At 28.8% G+C, this 12,187-nt stretch overlaps 1 protein-coding gene across 3 annotated transcripts in view; it reads right to left on the minus strand.

Annotated features, from left to right (window-relative positions):
• Pur-alpha (Purine-rich binding protein-alpha) overlaps positions 1-11,742 on the minus strand; it is an 84,349-nt gene extending 72,607 nt beyond the window's left edge. Inside the window, exons 1-2 of one of the 3 annotated variants that reach the window (XM_075372823.1) lie at positions 11,589-11,673; positions 4,402-4,501 (exon numbers count right to left, since the gene is read on the minus strand). Coding sequence is in view for 2 of the 3 variants with exons in the window: in XM_075372822.1 (XP_075228937.1) it covers positions 11,589-11,631 (43 nt within the window). In the remaining variant the exon portion in view is untranslated. Of the gene's footprint in view, positions 1-4,401; positions 4,502-11,588 lie in introns of all 3 variants that reach the window. The other 2 variants (XM_075372822.1, XM_075372820.1) reach the window with 2 other exon arrangements.
• Between the last annotated feature and the right edge of the window lie 445 nt (positions 11,743-12,187).

Below are 12,187 nucleotides of genomic sequence, written 5' to 3' on the forward strand. Positions count from 1 at the left end.
TGGAACTCTTAACTTTCAAATTAGCTGATTTGAGAAGATGCGTTCACCACTAGACCAACCCAGTGGGTACTACTACTCTGTAGATCTTATTTACCTTGCTTATAATTAGAAAGTATTCATTGAAATTAAAGTAGCCTTAAAATGACATCTTACAAGAACCAACGATATAACAAAATGCCACTGTTCAAATGAAATTTGAAGATGTACTCACAATTTTATTCTAATCTACAAATATATTAAAGGAAATAACCACTTCCATATACAGAAAAAATATCAGTGAATTCATACAAAACAATTCTCAAAATAATTTTTACTTTTACTTAAAACAACAGATTAAAAATAATTCAAAACTAATTAATTTGTCAGTAAATGTGAATGAAATGTTTGATCAACGAATTAAAAAATTTATATATACGGAAATGAGATAGCAGTATTAGAAAGAAGGAAAAGAAATCACATGCAGGGATGTAATTCCTTTAGGATATTTAAGAGAATATTTAGAAAATAAAAGAGTTCCTTAGAGGCTCACAAATTAAAAAGAAATTCATTATTTAAAGGTAAGGCATTGAAAGAATGACAAGAGACAAAGAATGACACATGAGAAAGAAGTGAGACTGAAGTGAGCATCACTATACTAGTTTTGTTTAAATTATCATATGTAAAGATTGAAAAAGTTCTAAGATCAAACAACTGGAATAAAAGAGAATTGGGAGTTGTTAAGTCTATAAAAAAAAAAAACAAGCTTTAATGTAGGTTGGTCAAGTTCATTGTATGCATCTTTTGTAGCTTGGCAGATACCTAGATGATTAACTCTTTCCAGTGTTTAGAAGCATCTGCGGCATTATTAGACCAACACCTTCAACGATTTTAGTTTTAAATCATCCAAATTTCCAACTTTTCCTTGTACACACACGTTTAATAACAAAGGAGTGATATCTGGAGATCTAGATGGCCATGCAATTCGACCTCCTTGTCTGATCCAACATCTGGGGAAAGTGTTATTCAAGAATACGGTAACATCTATCTCAATGAAAGAATAGTGGAGCACAATCTTGTTGGAGACTGATGCCTGCAGGAATCTGAGGAACAGCAAAGTTTTCAAGGATGTTGAGCTACACACATCCTGTCAAGAGTGGGCTCCATGGAAAAAAAAAAAGATGGATTAATGAGGTCATTTTTCATGCAATCCTAACCAGATATTGACTGTGTTCCTTTCATTTTCGATTAGTGTATCGGGGTGGGGGGGGTTCAGAACCCCAAATTTGACAACTGTCAGTAAACTTTCCTGCACATATAAAAGGTTGCCTCACTAAATAACATATTAAGATAATTGGGATTGTTTTTGACACAGTGCACTACCTCTGCGGTAAACTGATATAAGTAGTAATCATTTGGTTTAATGTGACTGAGTTGTAACTTGTGCGCTCACAAATGGATCATGAACAGTGGAATAAGGAATTTGAATTTCCTAACTCGTCCACCTAATTGTCTTTCCAGAACTAACAGTGAATGCATTGCGTACACAATCTACAGTCTCATCACTAACTGAAACTTTCGATGACTTCAAGTTTGTGAAACAAATCTTCCAGTCTTATCCCACTGACAAATAGACTTGGAATGTAGGAGGATCGATATTTCATTTAGTTCGTAGACACCATTGAACATGTGTAACTGATTGAAACTCCATAAACCAAAGCACACACTGAACCTTCTGTTGTGGGGTATACATCTCGACTGACTACTCTTCACAATTGCATTTTGAGTCAGCTAGCCATGCATGTACACATTCCGCTTACCTTGAGAATATACAGAACAAATCTTGGAAATATTTCTGTCTATTGAGCCTATATTTAAGACGACTAAGTTTTATAAATATAGGCCATTACTTTTGGATACCTTTAGCCAGACATTTTGTATATAATAAATTTTTACTGGACACCTTCAATATACATATGCTTCTTAGCAGGGAAATAACCAATAATCTAAGGTATAAAAAGAGACAGTATATTGCAGTTCTGTTTATTTATTTATTTATATCAAATACACAGACATAATTGTCCAATTGAAACAAAAAATTAATATATATACATTTAAACATGAAAAAAATAAAGAAACGCTAAATTACATTATTATTATTAATATTATTATTCTTAAAATAACATTAATTTTATAAGTAAAAGATAATGTACAAGAGCAATTCAGATAATAATTCTGATTAGTATGGGTTTCAAAAGATAAAAATGCATGCAAATGCATTGATCATTAAAATTATGGTTGTACTATAGCTGCTGCTTGACTTTTCGTTGGTGCTAAACTACCTGCAATTTATATCTTTTGAAAAATAAAAAAAAATTCTTATTTCATTTAGTTAACTGATTACAAAACTACTGTGATTAAAAAAAGTGTTAGAAAAATATAAAGAAGCATCCTTTTAAAATACATCTCAGTAGAAATAATTTTTATATTAGTGGTAGTCAATCACAATAACGTTAATGTGATGTTTTTAATGTGGGAACTAAGGAAAAATTACTTTCAATAGGATGCGATTATAATAGACTGTCGTGTCAAATTACTTTAGATTTAAATTATATCTTTTACTTATTTATCCAGTTACTAGTTTTGTGTAACCCCTGTAAACAAAATTTATCAACATAAATTTACCCTAAGCTACACCAACAACCAAATGGAGCTAGGTTTCTATTGCAACAATCCAGATAAGAAATGATAGATATAGGAGACAATCAGTTTATTCAGTGAAAGTATAACTCACCAAGGACTGTCTCAAGAGACTGGGCTCAACTATGTCATCCAACAAATACAACTGAATTTTTGAAGTCTTGAATGAATGTAGATTAGCTGTATGAATGCCTGTAGATCTACAGTGAAAATCTGACCAGTATAAGAAAATATACTAATTGCTGTAACATGGTGATAACACTAAAACTTCATCAGACATTTGGAATTTAAAGGATATTGATGGCCTTAGTTAAAGTAACCACGATGCTTACGTTTTCAAATTCTGAGCGAGCTCTACACATCGATAATAGCCTCTATAGGTTACACCTAAACTCCCCACACCACAGCAAGGAGGTTGCCCCAGTGTATGACAGATATCCTTGCAATAATATTGTTCATGGACAATGATGATATAGCATAACTGTTGGAATAAAGTGTAACTACACAGTAGGGTTGGTAACACTCATGGTGGTTATGGTAGACTGCAGACCAGGTCTGCTCTACCAAAGAATCCACAGGTCTCAGCTTGAATATAGAAAGTTGATTGATGCACCTTATCTAACATAATGGCAGAATAACCTGTGGCCTGTAAATGAACAGTTGATACAAAATCTATCAAGTTAGACACTATCAGGAAGTGCACATACACATTCAACATTAAGTGATTACAATAAAGCAATAGTTAGGCCTACTTAAGCAGATGCAAATTTCTTAATAAACTGATTCTAGGACAATGTGCAGGATCATGTTTCATTCATTTTCCATACTGTTGCAAGGGGAATTTGTAAGAGTGCACCATCCTAGCTCATACAAATTATAGATTGTTAAACCTAAGAGGTGTTATTCCAAACAAAAATATTCTTTCTCTTAAATGTTGGACCTAAGATATCAAATTTCTCCTTGAGAATCGCACACTTCCAAAAGTGATCATAAAACAAAAGTTTTATGATCAAGGCCTTTCTTTCTTTTTCCTGTTTAGCCTCCAGTAATTACTGTTCAGATAATATTTCAGAGGATGATATGTACAGGTGTAAATGAAGTGTAGTCTTCAGTTCGACCATTCCTGAGACGTGCGATTAATTGAAACCCAACCACCAAAGAACACCAGTATCCACGATCTAGTATTCAAATTGAACTTGAACACTGGAACTCTCTACTTCCAAATCAGCTGATCTGAGAAAACGCGTTCACCACTAGACCAACCTGATGGTGGTTTTATGATCAAGGCCTGCCTTTTCATACTTACACTTCATCTTAATTTTTAAACAATTTTTCACTTACATTTAATCTAGTTTCTTCTAAATTTAAAATAATCCATAGTTTCTTTGATTTCTTTCACACACATTATAAAACAGGTGGGAATAAAAGGTATTTTACTTTTAAAACACTGTATGTGAAAAACAATCTGAAATTGATAACAGTTACTATGTTGGTACCATTCTTGTCTCCAATAGCTATAAAAAAGTGTCAGAATAGCTGTACAAAAAACTGCTACAATAACTGTTACAGAAAGGACAATGTTGTAAAACTGAATAATGCTCAAACTGGAACAAAATATTTATTTCCATTTGTATTTTAAAATACAATTTATCCACGACACAATAATGTTTTTTTTTCCCCATTAATAAACACATTTTCTTACCCAACATATCAAAATGAACATACCAGATTTTTTAATTTATAAAATAACCATTCCTGATTGAAACAGCTATTACTTGTAAAATGCTCGATACCTGGAAAATCGATGGTCAGAAAACTTCCATACCTGGCGAGAAAAATGAGAAAAAATTAATTATCAGGCACTTAATAGGGCATATTTCTAGAACCTTTTTGAGCAGTTTACGTGGACATGAAACCCAGTAATTTTTAGTAAACAAAACTGAGTAACATTTGCTTTTAAAAAAAATAAATAATTAAAATAATGAAATGAAAGTGCAAAGATTAACAGAAAACTGATTGAGAAATAAAATAAGACCACACATGATTTCTTACTGTTTCAAGCCAGCTATCAGACTTCAAAATATAAAGATAAGGTTTGGCTAATATACTTTTACATTCAAATGCTGCTGGCCTGAGAATAAGAATGAAAAGTCAAATGAATTATGTGAAAAACCTGTTTGAAATGGTTCCTGAATGGAACTGCCAGTTCCTTATTCAGTTTCTATGATAACACAAATATTCTGCTTTCAGTATTACAGGCACACTAGGCAAGCTATAGAACAGTTATATAATTTTATGAATGAAATTAAGCCTATACACGATGCTTACAGCCAAGTATTTCTCCTTACAAATTTGGCAATCAAAGACCACTCTACTCGTTTTTCCTTGAAATTTCTTCAAATGAAGAAAATGTTATCGCATTGTAGAGGAGATTATCATTACACAAAGTATTCTTATATTTGAAAAAAATTATGAGAAAATCTTCTAAGAAACTGAAAAAAAGTTTAGAGAAGATTAATGTAATAATTGGGTTCACTGCAGCAAGATTTATTGCATTTCACAATACTGTTGTGCTTCTAAGTTATTTTGGGTCTTATAAATTGAAAGATGGTTTTCTAAGGTAATGTGCCCAGCAGTACTTCAAGTTTTTACAAATAAAAAAGAAAAGAATACTAAAAAAAAAAAAAGAGATCATTAACAAATGAATTTAAAATTAATACTAAATCATGTGTATCACTATAAAATATCTTAATCCCAATTATGAAAGAAAAACTGTTAGGTGAAATATGGGTAAACTCATTCATTTTCTAAAACATCCAAATCACTTAATGTCAAATTAATCTTAACTTAAAAACTAAATTCATTACTGAGCAAAAGAATTCAGTAATAAAATGAAAATTTACTACATATAGATTATAAATCTTAAGGATTATTTGAAGTTAAAGTAAGAACACAGCAGTTGACATCAAAGGATTTAATCAAATTACTCCAAATTTTTAAATATCAAGTTACTTATCTTATATTACACGTACAATTTTTCATAGACAAAATTATCAAATTGTTACAGTTTGAACCTCAAATAAATAACGCTAAATTAGTTCTAAATCAATTTAGCATAAATAACTCTTAAAAAACAAAAACCGAACTATTAATTGCATTTTCACAATTTTACATTTTTCATGTTAGTCAGTGATGTGAAATTTAATATTTCTGTGAAATAATGTAATAAGGTGAAAAAATGTCTGTGAAAGAAAAACTTATATAACAGTTTTTTGTTTTTTTTTTCAATTTCCATAATTAATCTAGGTAGATGTGTACAATTAGCAGTCTGGTTTTTCTTTTTTAATTATTTTATTCAGTGTTTTTTTGTTACCATTCAACATACTAATCATCAAGATATGATAAGGTATAAGTTTTTTGTTTTTTAGCAGTGTTGTGCTACTTAATTAGAAATTTGAATGGTAATATACATGCATGTATGTGTGCTTTTTCTTGTTTCATGGACACCATTCATTAAAATCCGAAAGTTGCATAATTTTTTTAATTTTGTTTCTCCCCCGTGTAGTGCCTCTTTCCTTTCTGGTTAAGACAATTTCAGATAGCATGCGTTACTTGCAGACCAAAGACCTGTTACTAACCAAAAGATATGGTAAAAAAAAAATTTTATATTGTAATAGTATTACTTTGTTTTATACAAGTTTCTTTTTTGGCTATGCCATGTTTCAATTTGTATACAGTTATTGTCAAGTTTCACAACTAAAAATTGGCCAATGAAAAAATTCTTCATTATCACCATAGGCCAGACACTCAAAACTAATTACTATTATTTTACAGTTCATATTTTTATTGAATAGTTCTGCATGTCCTACAAACTGCACCTAATAAACCAATCAATAAGGAGTACACATGGCGATTAAACAAATTTTAGATTCAGTAATAAGATTTAAAAATAAAAAAATTATAACTAAGAAAGAACAGCATCTTTTATTTTTTTAAGCTTATAATAAGAATCTTCTCTAAATATTTTTCTACAGTAAATATAATGAATAAAATAAAAAATGTAAATAATGTTTTTACACAATCTATTTTCAGTTACCGAATTGATATAACACCAATAAACCATGAGAAGTGCAAATCAGAAAAATTAAGAACGAAGATATACCAAGAGCAACTGAGACAAAAAGCGAACATAGTAAAACCTCTCAAGAATCTGATGTTTTTGTTTATATATACTTAATATTACATAAGCATACCTTAATAAAACTGACATTGTTAATATTTATTGTCAAAGTGCATCTTGGTGTACACTAATTCACTGATAATACAAATAAGACATTTTATTACAGTAATTTATTTTTTAAATTATGAGTAATATTTATAATTAGTATTAATAATTATATAGCATATATTACAAAAGCACCTCAAGAAGATAAACATATCTGCAATAAGTCAGGGTTATAAAGAATAATATTTAATTAATTAATCAATTTAGTTGGCTGATAGTTGAAATTTTATTAAAATATTTATCAATCACATATTTTTTTAAAAATATGAGTTTATAATAATGTTTAACACAATATGCTTTCAGCATGGAGAAACATTAGAGTTGTTGGAAAACATAAAACAACCCTTTAGACATTACTAAAAAAAAAATTTTTTCAGAGTGAGAAAAGGAACACAGTATTATAAAACAGTTTTATCTAGACCAACCACTGCTCTACCAAAAGATTTTGACCTCTTAAATATCACAGTATACTACAACTGGAATATTACATATAAAATAGAAGAAAAAAGCATATACATGTAGCATAATTGCTTCAAGGAACCCAAAAATATTTTTGTGAATATCTCAGGCAAATATAAAAATCCCTTGTGAAAATTTAACACAAAATATATTGTTCCAAAATTTAATGCACATGGAATGAATGGTTTTATACTTTAAAAACTCTTTAGCCTCATAAGTTATTAGCACTGTACTACTACTCACAGTGTTTTTCAAAATTCACATGAAGTTACACATATATAAAGCTATACAAAATAAAAGAATAATCATAAATAAAAAACATATGATAATTAGGTATAAATGACATTTACAGGTTTTCACAAATAATGAAAAAAATGTTAACTGCATTCTTAAATCCTAACCTTCACATATCCGTCTCTACTGGTTAACAGTAAAAAACACACTTTTAGTATTATGACCTATTTACACAATTCTCCTTATTTATTGTGAAACAACAAGCTATTCTTAATTTCAATTATGTTCTTTTTTATAAAACTAACATATTTTGTGGCAAGTGGAATCTACCATGCCTGACCATGATTTGTACCCAAACCTTCTGGGTTCAAATACGTGACCACTCTGCCAGCTAAATTAAAATTATAAATGTATTTTGATGGTTTGTATGTCAAAAGATATATATATATATATGTATGTATGTCTATCTAAATCAACAATGCACTAAAAAGAACACAACAGAGATGAAAAACTAATTTAGAAAATATTATTTTATCAATTCTAAATAGTTCTGAAAACAGTATTTTTTATCATCAATCAGCTATAATTTTAGTAATTATTATTAAACATTTAACTTTTCATTTATGACAGAATCATCATAGAAAGACAAATTTTTGGCTGAATTCTTCTCAGAGAAAAAAAAGGATGAAATGTACTGGAAAAAATTTACAAAAAAAAATTTTCATCAAATTGGTCCACATATATAAATATATAAGGATCCACTATAAATCACACTTTAACCATTCTAACCCTACGACCATTTTTCCAGATCTGGTCTCTTTTATACATAAATTTTTACATAACTTACCACCACTCCTTTGAATGTTATCAGAGATCTGGTTCTATTTTTAATGGATGTACTACAGTCATCAGAAAAACAAACCCTTGATGCAGAATTTATTTATCAATGAATAACATTGAAGTAAAAACTAGTAGAATTCTATTGAAACCAATAAAATACAATTTAAATTTACTTCTATTTCAGAATATAGTCCTACTCAGTATTTATTTATAGACTTTAACAATTACCATTAAACTATGTTCATTCTATATTTAAATGAATTTATTACAAAAAAGTAAAGATATTACAACTTTCTCAAACAAAAAGTGTCCCCCCCCCCAAAACAAATTGTTAAACACCAAACTTTAGAACTTAAAAAAATTAACATCAAAAGGCAATAACACTTGTGATGGCAAAATGAAAAACACTCACTCTTAGATAACAAAAGGAATATTTTCATATAAAACTTACACTTTTCTTATCAGTGCTCTTTTTATTTTATATAACATACCAAATAAAACAAGAGTTTATATGAACAAAGCCATCAAGTAATTCTTTTAACAACACTTTATTAGAAATCCCAAATTAACTTCACTTCAACCTCAAATAGTACTGACCCAACCAGTTTTACATCAAAATCTGAACCGTAACAGTATCCTTCAAGAATCTTTTACTTAAGCAGCCGGAAAACATATAACAATAACCTACTTATGGAACTTTTTTTTTATATCACTCAAAATTGTTTTGTATCTATAAATACAATTTCTTTTTAAATCCTTTTCATATTTAAATAAAAATGAAACACTACCATTTGTTACGCTTTACTGAATAACAATAAGTTAAACAAAAACCATTTATACAAAATTAATCTGGTCATTTATAATATATGCTTAATTATAATAGAAAAACACATCTGTGGGATAAGACGATCATGGTTATTGCATGAAAACAAACAAATTACAGTACTTTAAGCTTGATAAAATGTGAATTTAATACCAAATCAGAAATGAACTGAAAAAGAAAATCATTAAAACATTTCTACAAGAGCACATAAAATGTAGTCGGCAACAGGGTTAATAAAAGGACTCCCATAAATAAAACTAACATATGTAATTGGAAAATACATCTTTCAGAAATGCTAATAATACAGGCAAATAACAATAATTAGTTGCAGGAACTAAATGCAAAATAGGATATGAAAGGTCTGTTATTCCTAGCAATGAATGAGCAGAATTAAAAAAAAAAACATTTACAATGAACAGTAATATCTAAGTACACATATAAAATGAAAAAATCCTACATTATAATTGCATTTCTATTCATAACATCACATAACTTTATATATTTACCTCTACTTTTCATTCATTTAACAATTAAAATTTTCTTCTTTAATTAAACCAAAAATACTAACAGTTTATTAATAATCTGCTTATATAATAGTCTGCAGATGCAGAAACTCACAAACCTAAAAGCACTTCATACATTTCAAATATATCAAAACATGGCGATTCACAAACTTAAAAATGTGGAAGTAAAAATCATCAAAATACTAAATAACAATCGGCATTTAATAAATGACTGAAACAATAGATTTTTAAAATTAAAACAGTCTTATAAAATTATTTGAAAAAAATAAGGAAAGCCTGACACAACTCATAGCCAATTCACTAAAAATTAATAAATTTTTCTATTACTATACACAAAAGAAGGAAATGAAAATTGTATTAGATGGATAACATGACTGGCAGGCAAGATGTAATATCAAAAGGTTTCATTCAAATACATTGGCCAATTAAAAAAATAGTTATCACCTCATGCAGCTGAGAAATTGGACTGGATGACAAAAACAGAAATAAAGATCCAAACAAATCTAGTAAGTAAGGTTAAGTAATGATACATGTCCAATTATTTAAAAAAAATGGATACTGTTTTTTCAAAAATCAGTTTTCAAATATGATTTTTATTTTTTTATTAATATTTGAATTTGGGTTAAATAGCAATTTCGATTTTTCCACATCAAAACCCTTTGAATCTATAAAAATATGGGGATAATCTTAGATGCAAAACCTATGCATAAACTTAAGAAAGTCAAATCTAATTATTAATCAAATACCCTACGGGCCATCATATAAAATAGATTTTTCAAAAAATGCTAAATATAAATAATTATTACAGCAATTTTTAAGGTTTATTTAAGTCATAACATTTACAAAAAAAATAAAACTGCAAAACAATCTACATATTATAAATTTGATACAAAAAAAGACTTCTTAAAGTATAAGTGATACTATAGAATTTTACTTCAACAAGAAAATTAAAGTATATTTTATTAATCTTATGAGGGGCCTCTTACAGCCTCTTTCAGTAATGTGTTTTAAAAAAATGCATAATTAAAAACCTTTAAACAATGTCATCAAACTGTCAGCAGCTAACCATAACTGTACAAATGAAAACAAATTGATTACTTCAATTTGAAGGAAATATTGAATATAACAATATGAAGGTATTAGATAATAGGAAACTGAATTTAAAAAATATTGTTGGTAAGGTAAGCCGTTAAACACCACGAGTGAAAATAGCATCAAGCTGACAAGTGATAACCAAATGAAGGTACCGTATGACTTGATCGATTTAAAGCAAAACTACAGAAAAAAATTAATAGCAAAAACAACGAGAAAAGAAACACTGAATAGGTAAAGTAATTTAATTAAAGCATATCCTAACATTAACAACAAACTGTAAACTGTAAACAGGAATTTAAGTTAATCAAGGACTTTCAGAATTGGCCTAGACAGACTTAGACGATTGTATAAATTATCAGAATATTAAGCAACACAAAAACCCTTTCATCAAAGACAATTCAACAAATTAAAAAAAAATAAAACAGTGTCAAACATATCACTTTTTAAACAATCTCAAATAACACAATACAACGATTTAAACAAAAATAGTTATCGGAAAACAGACTCCTAAACGCCATCTTGGTTTGCTGAAAGCCGAAACAGTTCGACAAATGTCACATTATCACTTCCTCGTACAGACAATCCACAACGCTTAAAACTAAATTATAACAATTATTTTCATATATTTATAAAAATTGTAATATTATCTTACTTTGACCCTGAGGCTGATCATCTCCGCTCTCTCGGTCCGACATATCCTTACCCTAGGAAGCGATTTAACCCTAGTCTCCCATATATGGAAATTATTCCTACGCCGGAAACACTACTAAACAATGATTTAAAGAAAGTAAACCGCTAATCGTGTAAATCATACATACAGCACACAGTTTATTCGTAGAAACAAATAATTGAATAAAACTAAAAATATAAATTTCTTTGTTTTACTAAAATTTTGTTTCTTTGCCGCATCATAAAGAAATAAATTTTCAAATTTGACACTTTCGTGGAAGTGACGTTTGTATTCTGCTGCACCACAGCCAAATAGATTGCATGCAGTATTCAACAAAACTTATAAAGAGCGATGTGATCATAATCACTCACCAAAAGATTGGCCAAGCACTGTTTTGATTACAGTTTGGCGCTTACACTTAAACAATAAACAATCGGTAAAATCAAGTCAAAATTTATAAATCAGTAACTTTGGAGAAGCTATGTCAGAATATTAAATTAAAATATTTATATAATCAATTAATATATTATAATTTGGTTTTTTAATTGTCTCGAAACTGAAATTTAAACACAATGAGTAGG

The sequence above is a fragment of the Lycorma delicatula genome, chromosome 8 (assembly GCF_047948215.1).
Source record: "Lycorma delicatula isolate Av1 chromosome 8, ASM4794821v1, whole genome shotgun sequence".
NCBI classification, from domain to species: Eukaryota; Metazoa; Arthropoda; class Insecta; order Hemiptera; family Fulgoridae; genus Lycorma; species Lycorma delicatula.